The 27,087-nt window shown below is 66.0% G+C and overlaps 4 protein-coding genes across 12 annotated transcripts in view; 1 reads left to right on the top strand and 3 right to left on the bottom strand.

The window, feature by feature from the left end:
* LLGL2 (LLGL scribble cell polarity complex component 2) overlaps positions 1 to 147 on the bottom strand; it is a 38,135-nt gene extending 37,988 nt beyond the window's left edge. For all 3 annotated transcript variants that reach the window (XM_062216373.1, XM_062216372.1, XM_062216371.1), the window contains exon 1: positions 64 to 147. The gene's annotated coding sequence lies outside the window, so the exon portion shown is untranslated. The remainder of the gene's footprint in view (positions 1 to 63) is intronic.
* A 747-nt stretch (positions 148 to 894) lies between these two features.
* TSEN54 (tRNA splicing endonuclease subunit 54) lies at positions 895 to 6,186 on the bottom strand. Its single transcript, XM_062216688.1, has 11 exons — positions 6,106 to 6,186; positions 5,837 to 6,001; positions 5,686 to 5,749; positions 5,526 to 5,609; positions 5,243 to 5,341; positions 4,817 to 4,869; positions 3,407 to 3,505; positions 2,653 to 3,281; positions 2,134 to 2,194; positions 1,735 to 1,851; positions 895 to 1,368 (listed from the first exon to the last, which is right to left on the bottom strand). Exons 1-11 carry the CDS (start codon positions 6,159 to 6,161, stop codon positions 1,218 to 1,220), a joined length of 1,578 nt encoding a protein of 525 aa, XP_062072672.1. The 5' UTR covers positions 6,162 to 6,186; the 3' UTR covers positions 895 to 1,217.
* A 990-nt stretch (positions 6,187 to 7,176) lies between these two features.
* CASKIN2 (CASK interacting protein 2) lies at positions 7,177 to 20,828 on the top strand. 2 transcript variants are annotated; one of them, XM_062175274.1, is made up of 20 exons: positions 7,177 to 7,273; positions 8,350 to 8,856; positions 12,596 to 12,647; positions 13,096 to 13,193; positions 13,482 to 13,627; positions 13,706 to 13,801; positions 13,893 to 14,023; positions 14,143 to 14,251; positions 14,590 to 14,698; positions 14,832 to 14,926; positions 15,954 to 16,212; positions 16,329 to 16,450; positions 16,537 to 16,597; positions 16,707 to 16,798; positions 16,987 to 17,097; positions 17,196 to 17,297; positions 17,398 to 17,536; positions 18,057 to 19,538; positions 19,626 to 19,848; positions 20,183 to 20,828. In XM_062175274.1, the coding sequence occupies exons 2-20, from the start codon at positions 8,763 to 8,765 to the stop codon at positions 20,271 to 20,273; spliced, it is 3,612 nt and encodes a 1,203-aa protein (XP_062031258.1). In that variant the 5' UTR covers positions 7,177 to 7,273; positions 8,350 to 8,762; the 3' UTR covers positions 20,274 to 20,828. The 2 variants fall into 2 exon arrangements, with proteins under 2 accessions (XP_062031258.1, XP_062031259.1); XM_062175275.1 differs by lacking the exons at positions 16,329 to 16,450; positions 16,537 to 16,597.
* Positions 20,829 to 21,081: 253 nt separating this feature from the next.
* TMEM94 (transmembrane protein 94) overlaps positions 21,082 to 27,087 on the bottom strand; it is a 38,429-nt gene continuing 32,423 nt past the window's right edge. For 3 of the 6 annotated variants that reach the window (XM_062175271.1, XM_062175272.1, XM_062175268.1), the window contains exons 17-32: positions 26,957 to 27,059; positions 26,646 to 26,863; positions 25,812 to 25,993; positions 25,590 to 25,728; positions 25,232 to 25,347; positions 25,002 to 25,101; positions 24,578 to 24,686; positions 24,200 to 24,389; positions 23,837 to 23,914; positions 23,515 to 23,600; positions 23,175 to 23,256; positions 22,730 to 22,878; positions 22,546 to 22,640; positions 22,354 to 22,447; positions 22,030 to 22,200; positions 21,082 to 21,875 (exon numbers count right to left, since the gene is read on the bottom strand). In XM_062175271.1, coding sequence (XP_062031255.1) covers positions 21,803 to 21,875; positions 22,030 to 22,200; positions 22,354 to 22,447; positions 22,546 to 22,640; positions 22,730 to 22,878; positions 23,175 to 23,256; positions 23,515 to 23,600; positions 23,837 to 23,914; positions 24,200 to 24,389; positions 24,578 to 24,686; positions 25,002 to 25,101; positions 25,232 to 25,347; positions 25,590 to 25,728; positions 25,812 to 25,993; positions 26,646 to 26,863; positions 26,957 to 27,059 — 1,985 coding nt within the window. In that variant the 3' untranslated portion in view covers positions 21,082 to 21,802. The remainder of the gene's footprint in view (positions 21,876 to 22,029; positions 22,201 to 22,353; positions 22,448 to 22,545; positions 22,641 to 22,729; positions 22,879 to 23,174; positions 23,257 to 23,514; positions 23,601 to 23,836; positions 23,915 to 24,199; positions 24,390 to 24,577; positions 24,687 to 25,001; positions 25,102 to 25,231; positions 25,348 to 25,589; positions 25,729 to 25,811; positions 25,994 to 26,645; positions 26,864 to 26,956; positions 27,060 to 27,087) is intronic. The other 3 variants (XM_062175269.1, XM_062175273.1, XM_062175270.1) reach the window with 3 other exon arrangements.

A 27,087-nucleotide genomic window follows, 5' to 3' on the forward strand; every position in this document is an offset into this window, starting at 1 on the left:
GCCCGGCCCGCCCGGGGGTCTCGGGCCGCCGCCCGCCCAGCGGGGCCCGTGCGGGCGCCTCACCTGGAACCCGGGCCGGCCCCGCCCGAGGCCTCGGCCTCCGCTGGCTCCGCTGGCTCCGCGCGCCGGCCCGCGGGCTGCTGGGCGGCCGCCGCTTCCTGCTCACCTCCGGCGCGGCCGGCCCGGGGGCGGAGCGGCCCGGCCGCGGGGGCCGCCTCCCCGCCCCGCCCCCCAGCCTGCGCCGACGGGGCGGGGGCGCACGGGGCGCCCTCGGGGGCGGGGCCGCGCGCCGGCCAATCCGCGGCCCCGGCGAGCGCGGGGGCGGGGCGCGGCCGGCCCGCCCCGGCTCACCTGCGCGCACCTGGCCGCAGGACAGCACGCCGCGCCCAGTGCCCCGCCGCCTCCTGGAAGAGGAAATAGTTCCCGGAACGCCTGCCAGCCCGACCGGAGGGGCCCCACGGGCGGCTCCTCCCGAGGGTACGAGCCCAGGAGGAGACCGCGGCGGACGCAGGGCCGGGCCTCGCCCTCCCCCACCGCAAAGTGGAGCGGTCCTGGGGGCGCGGGCCTTCCCTGGGTTGGGCCCCAAGCCAGGACCCTCCTCCGTGTCCACTGCGGAGGCCAGCAGCGGCGGGAGTTTCTAGCTCAAACCAGGGAGAGGGTTGGAGAGGCGGGAGCCGAAGGGCTAGAACTGCGCCCCCCCCCCCCCCACGCAGCAGCTGGCAGACCCCCGGGGCGCACCGACCCGGCGCCTCCCGGCCACCCTTGTGCCCTGAGCCGCCCTGCTCCGGTGGAGAGAGGCCCTCCCTCCGCCGCCCCAAAGCGTGCTCCTCCCAGTGAGTGGCCAAACAGGAGGGGCTGGGGGTCTGTCCGGCATATCCAACCACGCACAAAAATAGAGATCCGTTTTTAATGGCTTTGGCTTTATGGCAAGAAGCAGGCACCCTCTCGTTAAAGGCACAGAGTCCTCTCTTCTGGGCCCCCTCCTCTGCCCCGGGTTCGAGTTCCGAGGGGGTCCCTGCAAGGCGGCAATCCCGGGTGCGGGGGTTGGCAGCGTGCAGCGGCCAGGCGAGGAGGAGGGGAGTGGTGTCAGACACCAGGGCCAAGGTCCAGACCACAGGTCAGAGTCCAGGCCCGGGAGGCCGCTGGATGGTCCCTGAGAACAGACAGTCCAGGTCTCCCCAGGGCAGGCTGCAGCCCCTGCGCCCCCAGCCGCGTGGTCAGTGCTCCAGATCCCTGGGCAGCGTGAAGTCCCTGAAGCTGTAGAAGGAGATGTCGCCATGGTCCACCAGCGCGAAGAGCAGGGGGACATCCCCGCTCTGGTAGGACAAGCGCTTGAGGCTGCAGAGGTCGGGCACCGGCTCATCGAACCTGCAGGGACAAGGGCTGCTCTCAGACCTGACCATCCTGGGCTGAGCCCCTCCCAGGCTCCCCGGCAAGGAAGATGGGGGCCAGGGGTTGGGGGAGCAAGAATTCTAGCATCTGGGCTCTTCTGCCTGCAGACTGGACATCGGAGAGCCCCCAAGCCCTAGGTCTGCAGGGGGCCGGAAGAGAATTCTGACCCCTGTGCCCACAAATCCCACCCACCTACATCCCTTCTGCTGGACAGGGGCTAACGCAGGGGAGAAACCTTGTGTGGGTCACCAAACCTCTCCGGACTTTAGCTTCCTCTCAGGCAATCGGCACACTGGCCAGAGAACTGGCAGCAGCCTGGGGCGGGGCTCGCCCAGCTCGTACCCGCTAATGCACATCCGGGCATAGGGTTTGCCAGGGTTGTTCTTCCGGAATGTGGCCACAGCGTCAGCCTGGTAAACGTCAAAGCTGATCTCCAGGTCCCCGGCCTTGCCTTGCAGCCTGGGGAGATGGGAAACCTCAGGACGCAGACTGTCCCCGTCACCCTTCCTGCCCACCACCAGTTCCAGGAAGCCGTGTCCTCCAAGGGGAGGGGCTCCCGACTCCAGGGTTAAACCCACCTGGCGTTCCTCCCCGTGCCCTGGCCGTGAATGGGTACCAGCTGTGGCACGTGGGCAGGGGTCCCTGGCAGGATCCTCCAGCTCACAACCAACCGCAGGAGCTAAATCCCGGCCGCCTATCCCCCAGGGCAAGCAGGGTAGAGAGCACAGCTCGGACACTCACCGAGCCCCGCCGTCAGCCAGGTGCGCTGTCCGCAGCACAGAGATGTGGTGAAGCACCGCGGCTGTGGAGAGCGAAAGCCAGGCATGGGCAGGCGGCCGGTCACCCACGCTCCCGACATTCCCGCGTCCGCCACCCCCTTTGCCCGGTTAGATTTTCAGTACCTCCGATGTTTAGCTCAGACCATTCTGGCCCCATTAGGGCCCCGTGCTCAAAATTAAGAGCACAGAGCAAGCCTTCCTCTACCTCCTTGTTTGGCCAAGAGTCGGGAGGAGAGAGGACCACAGCTCACCGATGTCAGAGGCGCCCACGTCACCGTCTGTGGTTTCAAGGACCCCTTGGCCTGACGCACCGCCTCTCCCCCTTGCCGTGCGGGCCCTCTGCTGCCACCCAAGGATCTGGCTGTCCCTGTGGGCTCCTGTATCTTGTGCCTCAACCAGACCTGGCCAATCCACAACCCTTCGAAATCCTGACTCCTCAGCCGTCAGAAGCCTGCCGGGCTGTAGCCGGGGGAGTGGGTACCTGGAGAGTCTGCCTGGCCAGGGCTCAGCAGCGGGGTGACGGGCTGGCCCCACAGGTGGGGCGGCCGGCTCTGGCTCCTCTCCCGGTGCCGCCTCTGCAGCAGCTCCTTGTACGCCCGCCAGCCGGAGCAGCGCCGCACCTCGGGGTCCGAGTTCACGTCCTCCCGGAAGTGCTGCGCCTCCACCTGCTGCTCCCGCTCCCTCCGGGACAGCTTCTCCTTCCGCTGGTTCAATTTCTGGCACCAGGAGCCGGCATCTGTGTCCCGCCCCGCGACATTGGCGGGGAGCAGCTCTGGGGCCGGGGCTGGCAGGAGGGTGTGGCGGCTGTCTGGGGCCATGTTGGGGAAGGAGATCTGGGAGAAGTCCCAGCGCGGCTTAGCAGCCCCCGTGACGCCATTCTCCATGTGGCTGCTCTGCCGGCTGCACCCCATCCCCTCCCCGGCCAGGCCAGGGCAGGGCTCCAGGGACCCTGGAAGTGGAAAGGGGCTGGCTGGGCCCTGTCCTGGGCTCGACTCCTGGGGTTTCTCCTCCACACGTGGGCCGTGCTGGCTGTAGGAAGGAGGGCCGGAGGCCGCCAGGATCTCAGGCTGCAGGGAATCGTCCGGTGCCTTGGCCTTCTTGCTCACGGACCTGAGGGACGCGGGGAAAGCAGTGCGTCTGCTCCTGGTGGCTGAGCTGTACGCGGCCCCTGGTGTTGCCCTGAGCCTACGTGCAGATGCCCGAGGCTGGCTCTATGGCATTGGGGGGAGCACTACCGAGAGCTCGAACTCCTCCTCTTCTTGCCAGGACCGTCCTCCAAGAGCTGGGCGCTGCCATCCAAGTTCAGCTGCCTCTCGTAAGGGGACAGGACAGAGCTGTGGGGTGACAACAGTGGGGGCTACCTCTCATAAGGGGACAGGACAGAGCTGTGGGGTGACAACAGTGGGGGCTACCTCTCGTAAGGGGACAGGACAGAGCTGTGGGATGACAACGGTGGGGGCTGCCTCTCTTAAGGGGACAGGACAGAGCTGTGGGGGCTGGGGACAACAGCTCCACCTCTGCACCCTGATGCCCCAAGCGGGACTGGCCGGGCGGAAATCTGCACAAGGGGTCCAGAGGGAGTCCACAGACGCCCCCAGGCCTCTGGAGTCAGGACTCCCAGAGAGTCAGCAATAAATGATTTATTACTGGTGAGAAAAACCACGTAGAGCCAGAAGGCTTGGAAAATACAGAAAAATTAAAATGAAAACAAAAAAGCCCTACCAGCCTCATATGTATGCACTAACCTTGCTCCATGTTGTTTTTTTTTTCTGACAAAATGGCATTGCACCAACAAAATGCTTTGCAATCTTTTTTTTTTTTTTTTTTTTTGCTTAATAATATTACCACAGACATGACCCCTTATCACTACAGCCGCTGGCCACAAGTAGCTATTTAAGTTCAATTTAAATCAGTCAAAACCACTCAGTGCCATGGCTGCACAGGTCATGTCGGGTGCACAGACAGGACATCCTCACACAAAGTCCGAGTGGACGTCCTGCTCTGAGGCACGAACTCCTGGTAATCCGCCTGCACTTGCTGAACACACAGCCTTCCAAGCACACGGACTCGGAAAAGTGCAAGTTCCCTGGGAAGTGCCAGCTCTGCAAGGCCGTGATCTTGCCGTTTCCAGCAATGGACCAGGGCCTGGCACCGGCAAGTGGTCACGAACACTGTGGCGTGCACACACCCACGCTACTTCTCTAGGCCAGACCGCACCCTTAGGAGATAAAGGATGTGTCTCTTCAAGTTTTCACGACAAAGTCTGCGGCTCTTAGCAACGCCGGATTCTAAGGTGACAAAGAACATCCAACCTCGCACGAGTCACGTGACACCGTACTCAACTGTGAATTCCTCACTTGGTCCTTACTCGGCAAATCTGCCCCCACTCCTCCCAGGAGCCAGGTGCAGTCCCACCCTGCAGCTCAGGACACACAGTGAGCTGCGGGTTGTGGTCGCCTGACGACCCAGGAGAAAGCACAGGGGCGGGATCTGTCCCCACGAGCCCTCCACAGAGCACTCCCACCACAGGCCCCTGGTCCACGTCCAGGGAGCTGCCCTCTAGGTACAGGGCCACTTTCCACCTGAGGCTCACTGGCCAGGTCCCAGGCCGAGAATGAATGGGAGGGGAAGGCACAGGGATTGACCTTGGATGGAACCGTCGAACCACGTAGCCCAGTCTCTTCAGGTGGCTGAAGACCTCGACGGTTAAAAAAGAAAAAGGAAGGAAAGTTCAGATATCCACTCGTTAAAACACGAAACTGCAGATACAAGATTTCCTGCGCCCCTCCCACTCCTCCCCTGGACGCCCCCAGACTTCCAAGCCTGGGACTGGCTGGACCACAAGCCATCGTACGCGGCCCCCAAGGCAAGGCCCGTCTCTCCAGTACCTGTCCTTTTCCAGGCCTTACTCTGGGCACAAGTGACATGCAGCGACTTCACCTGCTCGCCTCCTCCTTAGCCAGCGGCCAGCGAGAGGGCCTGGGCCTCCCTGGTCTGTGCCGTGCATAGCCCCGGCTCAGGGCCTGGCTCCCCATTTGCCAACACTCACGGGCTCAGCGGGTGGCAGGTACCTGGTACTTGAGGAAGGCCACAGGGTCCTGGGCCAGCAGCAGCTGGTAGGCCTCCTGGATGGACAGCGGCAGGTCTTGGTGGAACAGTTGGATGGAGCCCTGGGAGTGCGGCCGGAGCTCAGCCCAGGGGAGCACCGACGCTCCCCCCGGGCAGGACGGCAAGCACGCGGCTGGCCCCAGGAAGGCGGGCAGGCCTCCTGGCCCCTGCACCTGCACTAGCCGTCCGGCTGCACCCTTAGAAGCCGCGCCCCCCACCCCCCTTCCCGCCCTGGGCCCCACTCACACACTCCAGCAGGTACAGGGCCTCTTCGGGGTGCAGCCGCTGCCGGCCCTGCTCCGAGAAGCCCATGGTCTGCCAGAATTTACCCTGCGTGGGACCGGAGCCAGGGTTACACAGGGGCCGCGCGGGGGCGGGTCCCCCTGCCCCGGGGCGCCCCGCTCACCGCAGGGGACGTCAGCTCCACGAAGCCCTCTTCCGCTCTCCACTCGGCGGCCACCAAGCTGCCCCTGCCGGGCGGCGGGCACGCGTGGGTCTCGGGCCGCCCGCAAGTGCCCGCCAGCCCGCCCCCCGCCCCGGGCGCGCCCGCCCCTCACACGCGCTCCACGCGCTCCTCGGCCAGCAGCGCCCACAGCTCCTCGCGACACCGGCGCAGGCGCTTGGCCTGAGCCGCCGAGCCGTCGGGGACGAAGTCCTTGGGGCCATGCGACCGCTGGGGCAGCTTCTGGGGCCGCGAGCGGGCGGCGAGCAGCTCCCGGGCGCTGGGGGGGCAGGGGACGCGCCGTCAGCCCCGCGTGTCCGCGGCCGGCCGCGCCCGCGCGCCCCCGGCCGCGCCCGCCCCGCAGCCTGCCCGCCCACGGCGAACCTCAGCACGCGGCCCGCGGGCACCTCCACGGTCGCGGGCTCCGGCTCCGGCTCCATGCAGCCGCCGAGTGCGCCTGCGCGCGCCCCGCCCCGCCCCGCGCCGGCACTCCGCGCGGCCCTAGCGCCCGCGGGTTCTCCCGCGCCTCCTCCTCCTCCCAGGACCTGCCGGACTCCCGGCTGTGCGGGGTCCTAGCGCCGGCCCGACCCCGCGTGCCCGGGCTCCCTGGGCTAGGGCGTTTAGCTTGCAGGTTTCTGGGCGCGCAGGACCCCTCGGAGCTCCCTTCGAGTGAAACCTGAGCGATGGGCGTCCGGCAGAGCTGCGTGGCTGGTCACACGTGGGACACTCCCCTCCGCGGCCCTGCGCTGCTCTGGGCAAGTAGGGGAGGGGGCTCCAGGGACCGAGCGCTTTGCAAACCAAAGGTGGTCTGGGGCGGTCCGGGGAGGTTCGGGGTTCTTGCCGGCTCTTGGGCCCCTTTCAGGGGAGCTCCGAGGCGGGTTCCCGCGGGTGGGGGCGCTGTCCGGCCCACGACGGTGCTGAAGCGCCGCCCCAGCCCTCCCGCGGCACCTCCTCCAGGGTGGGGTCCCCGCGGCCGCCCCGTGGGCCGCACCGGCACCGTCCGCTAGGTGGCACCATTGCTCCGGCCAGCGGCTGTGGGTCCGCGACTCCGCGCGGAGGTCGCCGCGGGAGCCCCCGCGAGGGGCGTGGAGGAGCAGGACTCCCCAAGGAGGGTCCTGCGACCTCGTCGGCCACACCCCGGGCAGCTCCTCCTGGGGTCTGGACCCCACAGCCCCGTGTCGCCCCGGCTGCACGGCCCAGACGCAGCGGCGCGAAGGCTCGCCCCCAATCCCCCCCACCGCGCGCTGCGGTTCACCTGCGCGCATGCGCCGATCCAGCCGGCGCCCCCGGTCCGGACCGGCGCGGCGGGGGCGGGGCCGGCGCGGCGGGGGCGGGGCCGCGGGCGCTGACTGACAGCCCGGCTGCGCGGCCGGGACGGTCCCTCCGCTCCCGATCCGGCGGGAGGGGGGAGGGGCGGGATTTCCTGCGGGAGGCGCCGAGCCGGCCGTGGCGAAGGAGGAGAGAGGGGGCAGGGGCGCCGCGGGAGCCAGCGTCCCGCGTGCCAGGGGCCGAGCGGGGCCAGCCGGAGCCCCGGCGGGGCGGCGGGGGAGAGGTGAGACGGCGGGGCCGGGCTGGGGTCGGCACCGTCGGGGGCGGGCACTCACTAACTTTCCGTGCGGGAGCGGCGGGCGCCCGTGCTCTGCGCGCCCCCCGCGCGCCCCCTCTTTTCCGTCCTCCCGCGTCTGCCTCCCGGTGCCTCCCGCCGCTTTGTTCCCGGGGCCGGGCCGGGCTCGGCCGGGGGCTGCGGCGCTGGAGGGGCATTCCGGGGGGCGGGGGGCCGGCCGGACCCTGGGCACTGCCCGCCGCGCCTTCCCCGCCCTGGCGCGGGCCGCGGGCCCCGAGGCGGGTGCCCAGGGCTGGGGCTCGGCGCGCGCGGGCAGTGAGGGGCTCCCGGCCGGGGCCCCCAGGCCTTCGCGGGTGTCCTGCCGCAAGTCTGGCAGCAAACTCGCCGCCACTGAGGAGCTGACGCCAGCCTTTCCGCGGAGAAGCCGAGGGTCCGGGCTTCGGGTTCAGGCTGGGGGGTGGGCGCGGGAGCCCCGGGGGCCGGCGGCGCCCGACTCCGTCTCTGCCCCCAGTCCCAGCTGCTCCCCAGCCCCGCACGGGGGTGAGGATGGGCCAGCAACAGGTGCTGGGCGGCTTCTCTGCCCAGCGTGTAAGCCTGCCCCCGGAAATGGGGGAGCTGTGGGGGCCCCCTCCACCCCCTGGGGCTAGACGCCCCGCTGGGAAGGTGAGCCCAGGTAGGGAGGGAGCTGGGGGCAGGCGCGGCCCCAGGGGGTGACCCCTGCCCAGCCCCACCCCCTGGACCAACAGTTGTTTGTGGGCGCTGGTGCCGCGGGCTGCTGGCTTGGCCTGCCCGTGTGTGTCGTGCTGCCAAGGCCCCTCCTGCCCAAGGTTGAGGTGCTGCCAGGTGCCCCAGGGCCACGGTGACTCAGCCTCCCCCTCCCAAATGCCACCTCCCCCCTACACACTCGGCGGGCATGGCGGCTCCCTTTCCTCTTGGTGTGGCTCTGCCCCTCCTTTCCCGCCGAGGGGCTGCCAGGGTGGGTTTTTTTTTTTTTTTTTTGCGGGGTGGGGGAGCTGCCCGGCAGTCCTGTCCAGTCCGGCTCAGTCTCTGTGCCCCGAATCCAGGACCCTTGCAGGCTCCGGCCCGGCTGTCGGCAGAGGCTCCGCACCATTTCCCGACCCCCCGGGACTGTCCACTGCTGCTGCTGGAGGCCCGAGGGAATGCGCTCCAGGTGGACACTGGTGCTCCCAAGCCAAGCCGGGAAGATTGGCGCGCCCAGTCCCAGCCCTTCCTGGGGCCGTCGGAAGCTGCAAGCTGATATCCGTTCAGATTTCCACAAAGCCTCCACCCCCTCGGAGACCGGCTTTCCTGCCTGTGGCGGCAGCTCCGGGAGCACCTGGCAGGAGTATCCGTCCCTGCTGGGGACACCAGACGCGCTGCCCCACGACCAGGAGCCCTCCACGGTCATGGCCACCTGACGCCTCACCTCAGACCAGGTTCCCTTCCCCTGCCCTGGACCCCGAAGGCCGGAGCCGGAATGGGTCGTGAACAGGACTTGATCCTCGCAGTCAAGAACGGAGATGTGACTGGCGTTCAGAAACTGGTGGCCAAAGTCAAGGCCACAAAGACGAGTGAGTACCCGAAGGGGGTGGCCGCCCAGCTGAGACCCTCCCCTGGGTGCAGAGAAGCTGGGGGCGGGGTGGGGGCTCACTGGCCCGCAGGCGCGAGGAGGGAGGACTGTCTTGCTGGGGGTGAGCGCTGCACCTGCGTGGGAGATCGGAGAGGAAGTCGGTTCCTCCTGGCCGCAGGGTCCTTGCCTGCAAGGGGCGGGTTGATATGGCGTTTGTTCAGGTTTCTGCTGCGGGCCAGACCGTCCTGAGCACTGGACAGAGCAGGAAGCAAAACAGACCAGCATCCCTGGCTGCAGAGTTGCCTTCCACGTGTGCTCTTTGGAGCTGCGGGGTCTCCGGCAGAGGGAGGGGAAAGAGCAGAGATCGGCGACCCCCTCCCCCACGCACATCTCTGCCTTGGCCTCTTCATGTCATAGGGCGGGGGGGGGGGGGGGGTCCTGCAAGTTAGTTTTTCAAAAAAGAGCATTTTGTTTAAAAAAAAAAAATCCCAATGCTGCCTAACCACTTGCTAATGCTCCTTTCTCCCCTGACTTACCTGCCTGTGTCCCTGGGATAGGTGTGGCCAGAGCTCATTTTCTGGAAGTTTCCACATAGCCTGGGGGCTCTAGTTCTGACCGGGCCGTGGGAGCCCGATGCGCAGTGGCCGCGTCTGGGCTGCATCTCAGGTTCCTTTCTAGTGGGGATCCCCACCCCTGCAAGAATAGACAGCCGAGTTTCACCACGACCCCTCTAGGCTGTCCCGGGAGGCCCTGGGGCTGTGGCCTTGAGGTCCTAGGTTGGACCAGCAGGGCAGGAGGTGGTCCCTGCCACCTGACAGGGGCCGGAGGAGAGGTTCCCTGGAGGGAGGGTCTCCCTTCAGGGGCTGGGGTTCAGCCCCAAGCCACACCTGGTGTAGGAAGGAGTCCCCTGGGCTATCTTAAAGACATCTTATCCTCACCCACATCTAAGGGTGTGGGTGCTAGAAGGAAGGATCTGGCTGGCACACGCCCACCTGCACCCCAGGGTTGGGGGAGACCCAGGGCACCGAGAGGTGGCACCGTCGGGGTGCTCCCTGTGCCCCAGGGAACTGGCTGCAAGGGGAGTCTGCCGTGAGAAGGTGCTAAGGAGGTCCCAGGAGAGAGGCCCAAGAATGGGAGTCACTCCCCCTCCCCCTTCACCTCTGTGTTGTTTTTGGCGAGCTGCCCAGTGGGGCCTTGGTCAGGCCGATGCTGGCCTCACAGCCCTGGGCCCTGCAAGTGGGGCCCATAGGGGGGCAGGCAGGAGGGGCTTGCAGGCTGGTGGCGGGAACCTCATACCCCAGCTCCAGGAAGGGCCCCTGTGCCCAGTAGGAAAGGATTGTAGGGCAAGAAAGAGGTCCCTTTCTCAGTCTGAAAGGGAGACTTCGCCTTGCACCTGTACCCAAGGGGCGCTGCAGGCCCCAGGGGCAGAGCCCTGGGACTCCTTTCCTAGTCCTCTGAGAAGCTGGGGACAAACGTGAGCGCACAAGGTGACTTTTGCCAGCTCTGCCATTCTTGGAACGTTCTGTTCCCTTCGCTTCCCTGTGAGATAGGTGTTTCCATTTCACACGTGAGGAGGGTGATACTCAGAGAGGGTTAGTGACCTGCCCGAGGTCACACAGCCGTCCTGGGGCAGATCCGTGGCCCTCCCCCCACGCCCCCACCCTTGGCGGCCTGTCACAGTCACCTAGCGTTGTTCCGAAGGTGCAGGCTCCTGGCCTCCCCCGAAATCGGAGTCATCAGGAAGGACCTGGGCTCTGCAGATGTGCGAGTTCTCCTGGAGATTCGCACCCGGTTCCAGAAGCGGAGCTGGGAACACCTGCTCGCTCCCTGAGGAGCAGAGAAACTGCCCCGGGGGCGGGGGGGAGCGGTCAGCGCTGGCCTTTTTCCTTCTGAGGGGTGTGGCCAGAGCTTTCTGACGTCCCAAGAGAGGCACTCCCCCAGCCGGTCCCTCTGGTACCTGGCCTGCCCTCCGTGCCCCCACCAGGTCCTGTTCAGGGGGAGGGGCGTGTTGCCCTGGCCTGGTCCCCACCCTGTGCCCTCCCCGCTCCCTTTTCCAAGCATCTCCTCTGGCCAGAGGAAATGGAGTGGGCTGGGGTGGCCGGCTGAGCTCACATCCTCCGCCTGAGCCTAAGTCAGGAGCAACCTTCCACCCCCAGAGCCAGCCCGGGAAGGTTGTGCTGCCACGGAAGTGCCTGGAGCCACTGCCAGGAACACGGCCCTCCACCCTCCCGCCAAGGTCCCGGCCCAGTCGCTGCGAGGCCCCCCCCCCACTGCCGCCTTTCCGGCCATTGTTCTGGAAAGAACAGAGCCACCCAGCTGGCCCTGCCCCTGTTCCTGTGTCCCTCCTGTCACGTTGTCCTGCTCCGTCCTCATGGCCCGGGCAGGGTGAGGGCCTCTCTGTGTCTCCCCTGCTGACCCCAGTGTCTCCACTCCACTGAGGCTCGGAGAGGCACCATGGCCAAGGTCACACAGCCGGGAAGAGGCAGAGCACGAGTGAACCGGGCACTTCCTGCCCCACGAGCCCCAGCTCAGTCCCCTGCTCCAAGAGGACTCCCCGGGGTGGCTAGTGAGGACTGGGAAGGCTGGGTGCTCTCCAGCAGCCCCCACCCCTTCGCACTCGTGTCCCTCCTTGGCTCTGTTTGCCTTTTTGATGTGGCTCTAAATGTAGCTGGCCCCTCCCTCCGCATCCCCTGCTCCCCACTGCGGGGTCGGCCCCTCCCTGCTGGAATGAGGCCCTGTCTTGCCCGGGGCTGCTAGGGTATTCAGGGGCCCACCAGGGCCTGGGGGACAGGCCTGGACCAGCATGCTTGGCCCCCTGCCCGGCCTGGGTTGAGCCAGGCCCCCTCCTTCCCGGCAGGGGTGGGACCCCACAGGAGGCAGGGCCCAGGCGGAGGGCTTTGCCCTCCCCCACCCGTGCCATGAACCCTGCCCCTGGGAGGTGGTGCCTCCGGCTGCCTGGCACCAGCCAGCAGAGCCCTGCCTGGGGCACGGACATCCCAGCTCGGAGCCTGCGGGTGCTGAGTCAGCAGGTGCTTCCCAGACGGGGTCCTGAGGAAAGCGGAGGACGGGGACAGCTCTTAGCGTTGTGCCAAGGAGCGCCGCGTGGGGACAGCGCCCGCCTTCGGCAGGCTGACGAGGGTCAGGCGCCGCACATGGGTGGGCCCTGGGATCAGCCCGTGTCTCAGATGAGGTCCCTGAGCCTGAGGGGTTAAATGGCCCCCGAGATCACACAACGAGCACGCGGCAGAACCGGGGCTGGGTGCAGGCCTGTCTGGTGGCCCCAAGGGAGGCCCCTCAGCCCAGGCCGGCATCGTCCCTGCTCTGAAACACCTGGGCCCTGTCCTTTCTCCGCCCGCCTGCCGCCCCCTGCCCGGCCGGACAATGTGGCTCTGACTCGCTGCCTGGCCGGCGCGGGCAGGAATGCGAACCATGTGCCCGTGGGCCTGTCCGCGGAGGGGACATCACGCCAGTCCCCCGCCCCCCAGCTCTATAAACAAGCCGGGCCAGGCTGGGCCGGGAGGCCAGGCCACTCCATATCGGCTCCCTTGCTTCGCGCCCTCCAGCCGAGGGCAACTGGGCCAGGGTGGGGAGCCACAGGGGCGGCACGCGTCCAGGGCCATGGGGCAGGTGCTTTCCTGCACGCCGAGAGGTCAGCTGGCTTGGGGGGGGGGGTGCTGGAGGAGGGTGTGAGGACGGACAGATGGGTCGCGAACCCTGATGACCCCTGCCCTGGCCCCCAGAGCTCCTCGGCTCCACGAAGAGGCTCAACGTCAACTACCAAGACGCGGACGGGTGAGTGTGTCCCCTGCCCTCCCAAGAGCTGCTGGGGGCGGGGAGAGGGGTGGGAGGGGAAGACCCAGGGGCCCGGTGCCCCTTCCTCCCAGCTTAGACTTGGCCCTGGAAGTGTGTTTGCTGGGAGCTCTGCATGCTGCCCACCCACCTGCCCTTAGAGCTAGCCCTGAGTGCGGGGAGGGGCCCCCGTCCTCCCTGGAGGGTAGGAGCCCTCGGGCTCCTGCTCCCACGGCCCCCTCCCCTGGCCAGACAAACGGGCCTCTCAGCCCAGACACTGAGCCCTTTCATGCTGCGGCCCGGCTGCTGCTGCTCCCACGGCAGGGCTGCCGGCGGGCGGCGGGCGGGGAACCCGTGCTTGGCAGCCCCCAGCTCGGGTTTGGGTCTGGAAGCCCAGGATTCGGGGGCCGAGGGCCACTGACACCCACAGCTGTGTGTCCCCCCACGCCAGCTTCTCCGCCCTGCACCACGCTGCTTTGGGGGGCAGCCTGGAGCTCATCGCTCTGCTGCTGGAGGCCCAGGCCACCGTCGACATCAAGGACAGCAATGGTGAGGCCCCAGGTGCCCCCGGCCCGGAGCAGACGGGGCCCGCCCGTACCGTGTGCCCAGGGCTTGCACACGGTCCCTCTCTCATCACCAGCGCCTTCCTGGCTGGTGGCCGGTGCTGATCCCCCGTCATTCAGACGAGGAGGTTGCACCGCTGTGCTGGGGTTACCACATCAACTGGGGTGGGGACAGGGATACTGCGGCTTCCGCCCCAGGCAGCCAGAGCTCTTCCTGAGCAGCCTTGGCTGAAGCCAGCATCACATGGCCTGGGGCTGTCCCCCTCCCCACCAGGCATGCGCCCGCTACACTATGCAGCCTGGCAGGGCCGCCTGGAGCCCGTGCGGCTGCTGCTGCGGGCCTCGGCAGCGGTCAACGCCGCCTCGCTGGACGGGCAGATCCCCCTGCACCTGGCTGCGCAGTATGGACACTACGAGGTGGTACGTGAGCTAGAAGCCAGGGTTGGTGCGGGGTCTGGGCCAGCGGCCAGGCCCCCTCACTCAGCTCCCCCACTGCAGTCGGAAATGCTCCTCCAGCATCAGTCCAACCCCTGCTTGGTCAACAAGGCCAAGAAGACGCCCCTGGATCTGGCCTGCGAATTCGGGCGGCTCAAGGTGAGGCCTGCCGCCCCTGCGGTGCTGGGCCCCGGGCGTGGGGGTGGGGGGATCTCAGGAGGGGGCTCTGATTGAGTGCTGGGTGCTGCAGGTGGCCCAACTGCTACTGAACAGCCACCTGTGTGTGGCACTGCTGGAGGGCGAGGCCAAGGACCCGTGTGACCCCAACTATACCACGCCCCTGCACCTGGCTGCCAAGAACGGCCACAGAGAGGTTATCAGGTACCCCCAGACCCCCCCGCGGGGCCGTGGATGCTGCGGGTGTCCTCTGGCTGCCCTCTCCCCCTTGCTCTCGAGTGCCCAGCCCCCGCCAGCCCTGTGACTCACTCTGCCCACCACAGGCAACTCTTGAGAGCCGGGATTGAGATCAACCGCCAGACCAAGACCGGCACGGCGCTGCACGAGGCCGCCCTGTACGGCAAGACCGAGGTGGTGCGGCTGCTCCTGGAGGTGGGTGTGCACGCCGGGCCTCTGCCAGGTGCCGAGACGGGCGGGGCAGGCACGGGCGAGAGGACTGTGCCGCCGCGGAGGGCCGTTTTGTGTGAGTGGCGGGAAAGAGGCCCCACTGCCATTGGAACAGCGCCAGGGCCGTGTGGCTGGGAGCGGACCGACTGGTTCAAGCCCAGGGCTGCCTCTCGCCGGCCGCGGGACCTTGAACTTATCCTTGGCCTGGTCTCTGAGCTTGCGGTTCCTTGTCTGTAAAATCTTCTCCCGGGTGGCTGTGAGGATTAGGAGAGAGAGGACGGGGCAGGCGCTCCACGCATGCTCAGGCCGCCCTGTGCTGCCAGGGAGGTGTGGACGTGAACATCCGGAACACGTATAACCAGACGGCACTGGACATCGTGAACCAGTTCACCACCTCCCAGGCCAGCCGGGAGATCAAGCAGCTACTGCGGGGTGAGCGAGGGGGAGGCCGCAGCACCCCAGCGGCGCCAGGACGCGGAGGGGGAGCGGGTGGCCCTGGGGCTTTGGGGGGGTTGGGAAGATGCCCTCAGGCCCCTCGATGACACCTGCCCTCCCCTCCTCCTAGAGGCCTCGGGGGTCCTGAAGGTCCGGGCACTCAAGGATTTCTGGAACCTCCACGACCCCACTGCCCTCAATATCCGGGCAGGGGACGTCATCACGGTGAGGGACCCCGAGCAGCCTGTCTTCCTCTCTTTTTCTGAAGATTTTTTTATTTATTTGAAAGTCAGAGTCATATATAGAGAAAGACAGAGAGATGTTCCATCCGCTGGTTCACTCCCCAGATGGCCGCAACGGCTGGGGCTGGGCCAGGCTGGAGCCAGGAGCCAGGAGCTTCCCCCAGGTCTCCCACGTGGGTGCAGGGGCCCAAGCACTTGGGCCATCTTCTACTGCTTTCCCAGTCCATTAGCAGGGAGCTGGATCGGAAGTGGAGCAGCCGGATTTCTAATCGGCACCCGTCTGGGGTGCTGGCATTGCAGGCCGTAGCTCTCCCTGCTGCGCCACAGCGCCAGCCCCGACAGTCTCTCCTTTTCAAGTACAAGTGGTTGCTGTGGCTTATTTACACACTTATTGTGCTAAGGTCTTTACACACACACACACACACACACACCTCTGTTTCTTTCCAAATCTGGGGAAAGCAGGTGTTACTACTTTGTTGTTGTTGTTAAAGATTTATTTATTTGAAGGGCAGAATTAGAGAGAGAGGGAGAGGTCTTCCATCTGCTGGTTCACTCCCCAAGTGGCTGCAACGGCTGGGGCTGGGCCAGGCCAAAGCCAGGAGCCAGGAGCTTCTGGGTCTCCCACGTAGGTGCAGAGGCCCAAGGACTTGGGCCATCCTCCACTGCTTTCCCAAGCCATAGCAGAGAGCTGGATTGGAAGTGGAGCATCTGGGTCGCGAACTGGCACCCATATGGGATGCTGGCATTGCAGGCGGTGGTTTAACCCACTTGGCCACAATGCTGGCCCCAATTACTTCTTTTTTTAGAGGTGACACAACTGAGGCTTAGAGAAATTAAAGTGTGGAGCTGGGTTTGCATTCAGGCTGACTCTGGGGCTCGAGTGCATGTACCCTGGAGGCACGTGGGGAATGGGGCTGACTTGGGTGTGGGGAGAGGGGAGGACTGGTCCACACTGCAGGGATGGCCGCCTGCTCCGAGCAGGGAGTGACCACCCCCTCCACCTGCCGCAGGTGCTGGAGCAGCATCCTGATGGCCGCTGGAAGGGCCACATCCACGAGAGTCAAAGGGGCACGGACCGTGTGGGCTACTTCCCCCCGGGCATCGTCGAGGTGGTCAGCAAGCGGGTGGGCATCGCGGTGCCCCGCCTCCCCGCTGTGCCCACCCCGCTGCGCCCAGGCTTCCCCCGGACACCGCAGCCTGCTGACGACCCCCTGCACCCACTCACCTATGGCCAGCTCCCTCGGGTGGGCCTCAGCCCGGACAGCCCAGGTGGGTCCTCCAGAGGGCAGTACCGGCGCCTGGCTGGTTGTCTGGCTTTGGCAAGCTGCCGGTCAGCTGTTGGCAGTGCCGACTGCGGCCTGAGCCCTGTGCTTTGCCCCCTGCAGCAGGTGACAGGAATAGCGTGGGCAGTGAGGGCAGCGTGGGCAGCATCCGCAGTGCTGGCAGTGGGCAGAGTTCTGAGGGCACCAATGGCCATGGCACCAGCCTCCTTATTGAGAATGCCCAGGTAGGAGGAGGGGCACTAGGACCAGGGACGGGACCACCCCCCCCCCAGCTCCCCCAGCACTGAGTTGGCTCCTCCCCTGTCCACAGCCGCTGCCCTCTGCCGGAGAGGACCAGGCGCTGCCAGCACTGCACCCCCCATCCCTGGCTGGTAGGAAGAGGAGATGGGGCCTGGGGTGGCTAGACAGGCGCAGGGGGGAGGCTGGGGGCGTGGCTCCCTTCCTCCAGCCGCCTGATTCCATTTCTCTGCTTCCTTGAAGACAACGGGAGCTACCGACCTGTGGCCAGCTACCGCTCTGGGGAGCAGATCTGCACCCAGGACGTGAGGCCGGAGCAGCTGCTGGAAGGGAAAGTGAGTCCTCCGCTTGGGACGTCCTGGGGGCCTTGGGTGGGGGTGGGGGAGGCAGGGGACATGGGAGGGCCTTCCTGTGGGGACTTAAGTCCCCCTGAGACCAGGCCCTTTGGGGAGAGGCTGGAGCAGATGGGCTGGGCTGTGGCCTCAGCTCCTCCTCCCTGGCTCACTCCGCCCCTACCCGACAGGACGCCCAAGCCATTCATAACTGGCTGAGTGAGTTCCAGCTGGAGGGCTACACGGCCCACTTCCTGCAGGCCGGCTATGACGTGCCTACCATCAGCCGCATGACGCCTGAGGTCCGTGCTGCAGCTGGGGAGGGCAGGGCAGGGCCCCGCAGAGAGGCAGGGCAGGCGGCCTGACCGCCAGGCTCTGTGTGTGTGTGTGTCTGTGGCAGGACCTGACGGCCATCGGGGTGACCAAGCCTGGGCACAGGAAGAAAATCGCCTCGGAGATTGCCCAGCTCAGCATCGCCGAGTGGCTGCCCAACTACATCCCGGTGAGCAGGGGCCTGGGAGGGCACGGGTTCCCGCCCGAGCTGTGGCTTTGTGGCGAGGCCGGCCTGGGAGCCAGTTCTCACCACGGCGCTGCTCGTCCAGGCCGACTTGCTGGAGTGGCTGTGTGCGCTGGGGTTGCCCCAGTACCACAAGCAGCTGGTGAGCAGCGGCTACGACTCCATGGGGCTTGTGGCCGACCTCACCTGGGAGGAGCTGCAGGAGATTGGTGTCAACAAGCTCGGTAAAGACTTCCGGCTGGGACCTCCTGCGCTGGGGTGTGTGTGTGCGCGTGTGCTGGGACCTCCTGCGCCGGGGTGTGTGTGTGTGTGCGTGCGCTGGGACCTCCTGCGCCGGGGTGGGTGTGTGTGTGCGTGTGCTGGGACCTCCTGCGCCGGGGTGTGTGTGTGTGTGTGTGCTGGGACCTCCTGCGCGGGGTGTGTGTGTGTGCGTGCGCTGGGACCTCCTGCACTGGGTGTGTGTGTGTGTGTGTGCTGGGACCGCCTGTGCCGGGGTGTGTGTGTGTGTGTGCTGGGACCGCCTGTGCCGGGGTGTGTGTGTGTGTGCGTGTGCTGGGACCTCCTGCGTCAGGGTGTGTGTGTGTGCGTGTGCTGGGACCCCCTGCACTGGGTGTGTGTGTGTGTGTGTGCTGGGACCTCCTGCGCCGGGGTGTGTGTGTGTGTGTGCTCTCCTAGAGAAGAGGGAACAGCTGGCTGGGGTGCCCTTCCCAGCCGCTAACCAGGAGGCTTCTCCACCCGGCTCAGGGCACCAGAAGAAGCTTATGTTGGGGGTGAAGAGGCTGGCGGAGCTTCGGCGAGGCCTGCTACAGGGGGAGGCCCTAGGCGAAGGTGGGCGCTGGCCGGCCAAAGGTCCGGAGCTGATGGCCATCGAGGGGCTGGAGAACGGGGAGGGCCCAGCCGGGACTGGCCCACGCCTCCTCACCTTCCAGGGCAGCGAGCTGAGCCCAGAACTACAGGCAGCCATGGCAGGGGGCGGCCCTGAGCCACTCCCCCTGCCCCCTGCTCGCTCCCCCAGCCAGGAGAGCATCGGAGCCCGCTCACGGGGGTCTGGCCACTCACAGGAACACACTGCCCCCCAGCCCAGCGGAGGCGACCCCAGCACCCCCCAGGAAAGGAACCTTCCAGAGGGCACGGAGCGACCTTCTAAGCTCTGCTCCCCACTTTCTGGCCAAGGAGCCCCCCCTTATGTTTTCATGTACCCCCAGGGCTCGCCCTCCAGCCCGGCCCCAGGGCCACCTCCTGGTGCACCCCGGGCCTTCTCCTACTTGGCTGGCACCCCTGCCGCTCCCCCAGACCCACCTCGGCCCAAGCGCAGGTCCCATAGCTTAAGCCGCCCTGGCCCTGCAGAGGGAGAGGCTGAAGGGGAGGCCGAAGGGCCGGTGGGCAGTGCCGTGGGCAGTTATGCCACCCTTACCCGGCGACCAGGACGCAGCGCCCTCGCCCGCACCAGCCCTAGCCCGGCCCCAACGCGAGGGGCTCCTCGTAGCCAGTCCTTTGCTCTCCGGGCCAGGCGCAAAGGCCCCCCGCCCCCACCTCCCAAGCGCCTCAGCTCCGTCTCTGGCCCCACCCCGGAGCCAACGCCACTCGATGGAAGCCCAGGCCCCAAGGAGGGGGCCCCAGGGCCCCGAAGACGGACACTGAGTGAACCAGCCGGTCCCCCAGAGCCTCCCTGCCTGCCTGCCCCACCTGGCCCCGCGTCGGACACAGAAGAGGAACCAGGCCCTGAGGGGACACCCCCATCTCGGGGCAGCTCGGGAGAGGGGCTGCCATTCGCGGAGGAGGGCAACCTGACCATCAAACAGCGGCCGAAGCCAGCCGGCTCCCTGCCCCGGGAGACACCCGTACCCCTCGGCCTCGACTTCAACCTCACAGAGTCGGACACTGTCAAGCGGAGACCCAAGTGCCGGGAGAGGGAGCCGCTGCAGACGGCCCTGCTGGCCTTCGGGGTGGCCAGCGCCACCCCCAGTCCCTCTGACCCCCTGCCCTCCCAGGCCACCAGCGAGGCCCCCTCCCCAGCGTCCTCCGGCCCTCCCCAGGCCGAGCCTAGCAGCCTTCCGTCTCCAGGAGTTCCAGCGCCCCCTGCTCCCCACTCAGTCACTCAGCCCCCTGTGACCCTGGCACCCTCATGCCCTGGGCCCAGTCTGGAAAACGCCACAGGCAGTCGGCGGAATGGGGAGACCGAGCCCCCAGCTGCGCCTCCTGCTCTCCTCAAGGTGCCCGGAGCAGGTAGGAGGGCTGGGTTCTGCAGAGAGGGGGCGCAGTGTGGAGGTCGCTACCAGCCCTGCCAAACCACTAGCCTCTTTGTCTCTACAGGAACCGCCCCCAAGCCTGTGTCGGTGGCCTGCACACAGCTGGCTTTTTCTGGCCCTAAGCTGGCTCCCCGGCTCGGCCCCCGCCCAGTACCCCCTCCCAGGCCTGAGAACACCGGGGCTGCAGGCCCAGGCCAGGCCCAGCAGAGGCTGGAGCAGACCAGCTCGTCCTTGGCAGCAGCACTGAGGGCCGCAGAGAAGAGCATTGGCGTGGAGGAGCGTGAGGGGTGAGGGTGCTGGGTGCTGGGTGCTGGGTGCTGGGACAGCTCCCCAGGTCCCTGGCAATGCTGGAGGGGGAGGCTGCGGGCCGAGCCCCGGGCTAGGGAGACCTGATCTGGCCTGCGTAGACCGGTACCCGCCCTCTGAACCTCCGCACACATCTGCGAGGACAGGGAACTACGGCCTCAGGAGGCTGTGTCGTGTAGAGGTGACACACACGGCGCCTTCCCGGAGTGACACGCGGCGCCTGGGGGGGTGGCACACAGTGCCTGGGGGGTGGCACACAGCACCTCCCCGGGGTGGCCAGCGGCCTGCAGTCTGACCAGGTCTTCTCTGCCACAGCCCCCCGGGCACCTCCACCAAGCACATCCTGGACGACATCAGCACCATGTTCGACGCCCTGGCTGACCAGCTGGACGCCATGCTGGACTGAACACGACCGCCTGTGGCCCTCAGCGGTGCCCAACGTGACCAGCGGTGTCCCCGGCCTGTGCCCTGGCATGGAAGAGTTCCTCCACCCTGGAGACGGAGGCGTGGGCCAGGCTGAAGCCTGTCCTTGTGGCTGTGAGCACAAGGCTGGTGGGGCAGTCCTGTGGCAGGGGCCCAGGGGACTTGTCAGCCTCCGCCAGCTGAGGGGCCCCTACTGCAGAGCCCCTCCCGTGTCGTCTGACCAGGCTTGGGGTCCTGGGGACGGGGGTGCTTTACCTGCCCCACCCCCTGTCTCGAGTCCGTGTGCCAAGGGACACCTCTGGCCGCCGGCCGTGCTGCCCTAGCACTCAGGCTTTGGCAGGAGGCAGCGTGCCTGGCTGGGCCACCCCCCACTCCCACGCAGGCGCACATAGGACGTGCCCTCCTGGCCAGCTCCTGCCCCGCCATCCCTCTGGGAGGCCGGCAGGATCAGCAGATGCCTCACACACCTTCCCAGAGTCCAGACTTTTTCAACTGTAAATGTTATTTTTTAAGCAGAGAGAAGTGCATATATTTTAAATGAAATTTATTCTATCTATTAACCGCCTGAGAGGACACAGTGGGGGAGGGAGTGTGGACCCCAGCAGGTGCCCACTGGCCCCTCAGGGCTGGAGGCCTGACCTGGCTGGTGCAGGCCCCGCCTCTGTCACCGCTCACCTCTTCCCCCAACTAACACCAATGAAAACGTCATTCCACGCAAGCGGCTGTGTGTTTGCATCTGTGCCTCAGGGTCTCACCTGAGCAGACCCCCGGGGCCACCCACCGATGGGGAAGGAGGGAGGTGTCGGGGAGGGACTCCCCTCAGCCCCCACAGCCTGAGGAGGGGGCAGACCCCTCCGTGGCTGCCTCAGGGACCAGCCATAGGTTTTTCTTCAGCAATTTACAAGTTTTAATACAAACCAGTCTACATTCGTTCCTAAAAGGCTCATTTCCAGTAAAAAATATACACCAATAGAAACTTCGCACAGGAGAACGAGGGCTGGGGCTCCAGGAGCCCTGGGCCCGATCCCCAAGAGGGACCTGGGGCCGGCTGAGCACAGGCACGGGAAGGGGCTCGGGTGAGGGGCCCTTCTCCAACTCCAGGCCCAGGCTGAGACCCACAGGGAGAGGGGTCTTCAGGGCCACACCCAGGCCTTGTGCAGGAAGGTGGGATGAGCAGTGGCAGGGAGGATGTGTCACCGCCCCATTCGGCTCCCCCCACGGCAGCAGCCATTGCTCTTCAGAAAGGGCAATGGGGAGGGGGGAGGGGCCTGAGGGCCCCCCACCAAGGCTGAGGTCAGACATTCAAGAGTGCCCAGGGGAGAGTCAGGGTGGTCATGACTGGCCGGGGCCACTGCGGGTCACCTCCAGGACAAGCCCTGGAGGTCAGGAAGACTTCCAGCGCCACAGGGCACGAGAGCAAACCCTGGAACCTTCATGGTGCCAATCCTCCAGACTCAGAAATGGCCCGGCTGCAGCCCCAAGGGGCGGGGCAGCCAGGACTGCCAGGCTGGCTCAGAAGGGAGAGTTCATGCCCAGCTTGGTTTCAAACTGCAGCTTCTGTCGCTTCTGGTAGCGGACACGGACCCTGGTGAGATGAACGTCCAGGTTGGCACTGGCCCTCACCAGAGGACAAGGAGCAGAACACCAGTGGCAGTGGGAGGGCAGGGGTGGGAAAGACGGGGTGGTAAGGTAAGGGGACACGCGGGAGCCCAGGGGCAAGTGCCCTGCCGGCAGCTCACCGAATCTCGTGCAGCTTTACGATCTCGTTGGTGACCACCACAAGGACCAGGGACAGGCAGCCCAGAAGCCATGTTAGCAGCGGCACGTCCTCCAGGCCAAAGTGGACATGACTGTCCCTGTGCGTCCACAGCTGCAGGTCCACCACCGTCTGGACCACCTGGCCCAGCAGGCTGCAGGAAGAGGGGTGGCCCCACATGAACCCCAAGACTTCTGGCTTCTTCCCAGCTTTCTCACCACAACAGTTAGCTCAAGGAGGGCACCCTCAATCCTGGCCCTGAAGAAGGCCCTCCTCCCGCAGTGCCCACCCTGTCAGGGCTACTCACACCACAGGCACTGTCACGGCCCACCAGAGGTTCGTCAAGGGGCTCTTTCTCCACAGGGGCTTGGTACGATGCACATGGGTGATGGAGATGAAGACTGGCAAGAATGAGGGTGGGGCAGGGTGTCAGGCTCCCCACCGGCCCCAGGCCTCGCTCCCCTCCCCCACAGCCTCCACCCCAGGGAGGACCCCTCACCAGTGTGCAGCACAATCAGGGCAGCCGTGAGCTTCTGAGCTGACAGCAGCCCGTTGGCGAAGTCCTCGAACCAGGCTGGAGCCCTGGCGTCGTCGCTGCCAAAGCAAGACACGGGCTCAGGCTCCGCTCCGTGGGCCTGGGGAGCAGCAGGCGGGAGGGCGGGGCAGCGCGGGCCGGGACCCACCTGCGCAGCAGGATGGAGGAGCAGTTGGTGAGGTTGCGGGCCCGGGAGCTGTCGCAGAAGCTCTGCAGTGTGAAGCCGAAGCAGATGAGGCACGAGGTGATGGTGAGGCTGAACTTGAGCAAGAAGCAGAGCAGGAAGTAGTGCTGGGTCTGGGGAGGAGGCAGCCGTCACTGCCGGGTGGGTGGCCGTTGCGCTGGCCTGGCGCCCAGCCCGGCTTGTTCACAGGTTCAGCACGCTCTGAATGAATGGGGGCGCTGAGGAGCGGCCGCTGCGCCCCAGCAACTTGACCACCAGCTCCTCTTGGATGTGAGCAAAGACCGGGAGCCGAGTGCTGGCTTCCCAGTTCCGGTGGTGGAATTCCCCATGCTGGGCTCCCCGGAGCCTCGCAGGTCCACCCTCAGCCCCCTGCACACACTGGCACCCCTCCCCGAGAGGCCCAGCTCACCTTCTTAGGGATGGACTGAAGGTTTTTCCCCGTGGCCATAGACATAATGGAGCTATGGGGGGGTTTCCCCAGGAGAGAGATGCTGAAAAGCAGAGGTTGGGTAGAGAGATGGAAACTGAGCTGCTGTCCCCCAGATCTCATGGGGGAAGGCTAGGGAGTCATGGGAGTTTGGTCAAGCCTGGTGGGGCGACGGAATAAGACCAGGGAGTCTCCTCAGTGCCCTCTGCACCACAGCAGATGGGCCCTGCGTGGCTCTTCCAGAGCCCTGGGCCGCCGTGCGTTCTGGAACGTCTGGCCCCAGCTGCCTGGCCAGGCAGAGACGGGCTGCGTGGCCCCTCACCTGAGAAGAGGGTAGCAGAAGCAGGACAGCCACAGGATGTCAGTGGTGCTCAGGAGCGGGGGCAGCTGGACCAGGCAGGAAAGGAACTGGTCAAGGAGAGAGTCCAGGAACCGCGATTAGATTCTGGCAAATAATACGACCCTAGCAGCCCCTGGCTGCCCTGCGCCGTGCCTGGACACACGCTCACAGCTTGGCTGGGGCTGGGGAGAGCCCTGTGAATGGGGCACCTGCCAAAGCCTCAGGGCCTCACAGAGGCTCCGGGGACACCCTGGCAGCGCTGCTACCCCGCCTCCCTCGTCAGATCCACAACTGACTCGCTCACCTGGATGACCACAAGGGTCAGCTGGCACTGCAGCAAGAAGAGGAAGCACTTGCGGATGCCGTAGGTGGCATGCCGGGCCTGTGGACCAAGAGGGACAGGTTAGGGCCCAGGCCTCCCTGACAAGTGTAGCTGAGGGCCACGAGCTCATGGTGTTCCTGCAAGGAAGGCGGGGAGAGCTGCTGGGCAAGGGCACAAGGCCCAGGGGACCCAGGCCTCACCCTCTGCCCCAGGCAGGCGCTGCGCCCCCCCCCCCACCTGCTCGATGAGCCCGATGATGCTGATGGTCTAGGCCTCACCCTCCGCCCCTGGCTGCCCCAGGCTGCCCCAGGCAGGTGCTGCGCCCCACCCCCACCCCACCCCCACCTGCTCGATGAGCCGGATGACGCTGATGGTCTCCTCTTGGCGGAAGCTCAGGGAACAGGGCAGGCTGTTGAGCTGTCCTGACAGCTGCAGGGGAGAAAGGCCCTCTGAGGCCTGGGCCATGCTGGTGCTGGTGGCGTAGCCAAAGGTCTCCCAGGAACAGCGGGATGGGTACAGGGGATCCAGGGCAATGCTGTGGAAGCAAGACCCACCCATCAGCTGCACTCGGGAGAGACCCTTCCTCTTCCCACAGGACTGGCACTCATCCTCTTCTCCCACCGTGCCGGGTGCCTGGGTCCCAGCAAGGGCAAGGCGAGCCGAGGACACACCCCTAGCCCCATGCAGGCCTGCCCGGGTCGGTGTGCGAGGGGCCCGCCTGACCTGATGTCGCTCTGCAGGAAGAGGCAGCTGTTGCGCAGGTTGGCCGAGCTGCCCAGGCAGCAGGTCACCTCCCCATACTCCTGCATGATCTTTATCATCTCACACATGGCTGGGGGGCAGCAGGGAGGGCACGGGAGTCAGGCAGGTGGAACCCCAGGGGACTCAGGGCAGACACCCACGGGACAGCAGAGCAGGAGGCAGCGGGAGACAGGCTCCTCGTGGGAACAACCCCACCCCACGGGAACACTGTCACTTCTGTCTAGTGTGGGCGAGCCCACAGCTCTAGGCAAACTCGACTCCCCAGCCCAGGTTTCTCCACTCCGTGCATGGGAACACCATATCTCCTTCAAGGAGCCCAGGGGGAGCCTGGCCAAGCTCAGCAGAAGGGGCCGGGTACCCGAGTTCTCACAGACACAGCACTCACTCTCAGGGGTGCAGTCGGTGAAGAGGGGCACTAGCAGGGGCACGTTGTCGATGTTCTGCAGGTGGGGCCGCACCTGGTGGATGCCCCGGGGCAGCTTGGCCTGGCGCGAGCAGAGACGGAGCCTCAGACTCAGGATCTGCCTTCACTTGCTGTCCCTCCTCCCTCCTCTCTGTCCCTGGGCCAGCTGGGCACCACTCCAGGGGTGCAGGGGACAGATCCTGCCATTGTACCCGGTTGCAGTCCTCCAGGAAGCTGGGGATGTCGCTGTCTGTAGGCTGGAAGCTGATGAGGTCTGAGTGACCCTCCTCCTCCAAGAGCAGGAGCCCTTCTGCGTCATCCCGGGACACTGTGGGGAGCAGAGCCCATCCCCCACCTGGGGGTCAGCCTTCCGGGGGGAGGGGCTTCCCACGTCCTGCAGATCCACAGGACTTCCTGCCTACAGGTCTCCACCCCTCTCCACTGACTGCTGTCTAACACAGGGACTGTAGGGCCATTTTCCAAGGGAATGTACTTGTTGGGGGTGGATCTAAGGAGGCTCCAAGGAGGGGAAACCTCTGACCCCTTCCCAAAACAAGCGTCTGCCCTCACCCTGATTGAGGTCGTCATGCAGGGAGCCTGCGTGGCTGGGGCTGGACGGGGGGATCTCGGAGCCAGGCATGTCACCATTGGGCGTGAGGGAGATGTGGCAGTTCCAGCCTGTCTCCAGGCCCATCTTTTCTGCAAACACCTGTGTGAGGTAGATGGCAATGAGCAGACAGGCCCAACCCCGAGAGGAAACGGGGCAGGGAGAGCAGAGGGAGAACCCCCCACCTTGCTTTTGAGTTCATCCTCCAAAGAGAAGTAGACGAAGCGGATGCAGGCATTGACCAGCCCGTCGATGAGGCGCACGATGTCCAGCCGGGCCTGGTACTGGGAGGACACCATGCCCATGAAGATCTGGCCGCTCAGGGCCTGCATGCAGTCTTCCTTCTCCAGCACCTCCCCGATCCCTTCTTCAGGCAGGCACAAGGCACAGAGGCCGGCCAGGACGCGGCCAGGACACCCGGGAACCGGCAGTTTCCAGGAGGCAGCCCGGGGCCACACACGCAGGTGCCACACCCAAATCATGATCACACAGGCCCCAGGGGACCACACACACACACACACACACACACAGCCACGCGCACACACGGCCAAGACACAGGAGAAAAGACAATGAAGGGACTCATCAGTCAGGTGGCCACACCAGGGAGCCACGGCACGGCGTGGCCACAGTTCCCACCCAGCCCTGCTCCAGGGCTCCAGGACCGGCCCCACCCTCAGCTTCCATTCACAGTCGCTTGGGTTCCTAAGACCCGAGTGTGTGTTTGGCAGCAGCGTGGCAGTGGGAAAGGGCTTGAGTCCCTGCACCTAACAGTGTCGGTGACCCAGGCTTTCATGTGAGTCTGAAAAGGTTACCTCTCTATAAATGTACAATTGCTCTGACCTCCCAAGAAAGCATTTACCTTTGTATCTGTTTAGAGCTTTTCTGTTACAGAAAAGGAATAAGAGAGGCCCCAAAGTCACCAGCTAGTGAGAGCCATGGCTGGCGTCCTGGTCCCTGAGTGTGCTCCCAGTGGCGCCCAGCCCCAGCGCTCGGCCCTCTCGGGCAGGCGCCTGTGGTACCGTCAGAGCTCCAGCTGTTGCGGCGGGCGCTCGGCTTGATGGGGACGGTGCTGGGCAGCTCGCACATGGTGACAATGCTGTTCTGGCCGGGCACCTGCACCAGCTCGATGCACTTGCCGTTCAGCTGAGAGGACAGGGCGCAGTTCATGGGCTTGTAGGCGAAGGCGGAGCAGTACCCAGACAGGCAGGCTCGCTGGTAGAAATCCAGCACTTTCTTTCTGCCAGGGGAGCAGGGTGGGAGTGAGACGAGCGGTCCCAAAATGCCACAGGCCTGCGAGCTGGGCAGGTAGGCCGGGGAGCTGCTCACCCACCTGTCAGAGCCTGAGAGAGGGTAGATGTCAGCGCCGTCCCAGAAGTCTGTGCAGGCCTCCAGGACCACATCAGCTGTGCCGTGGGACAGCATCTGCTCTGTGCCTGAGTGGGCAGGGCAAAGAAAAAGCCA

Source organism: Lepus europaeus, chromosome 18 (assembly GCF_033115175.1).
Source record: "Lepus europaeus isolate LE1 chromosome 18, mLepTim1.pri, whole genome shotgun sequence".
Lineage (NCBI taxonomy): Eukaryota > Metazoa > Chordata > Mammalia > Lagomorpha > Leporidae > Lepus > Lepus europaeus.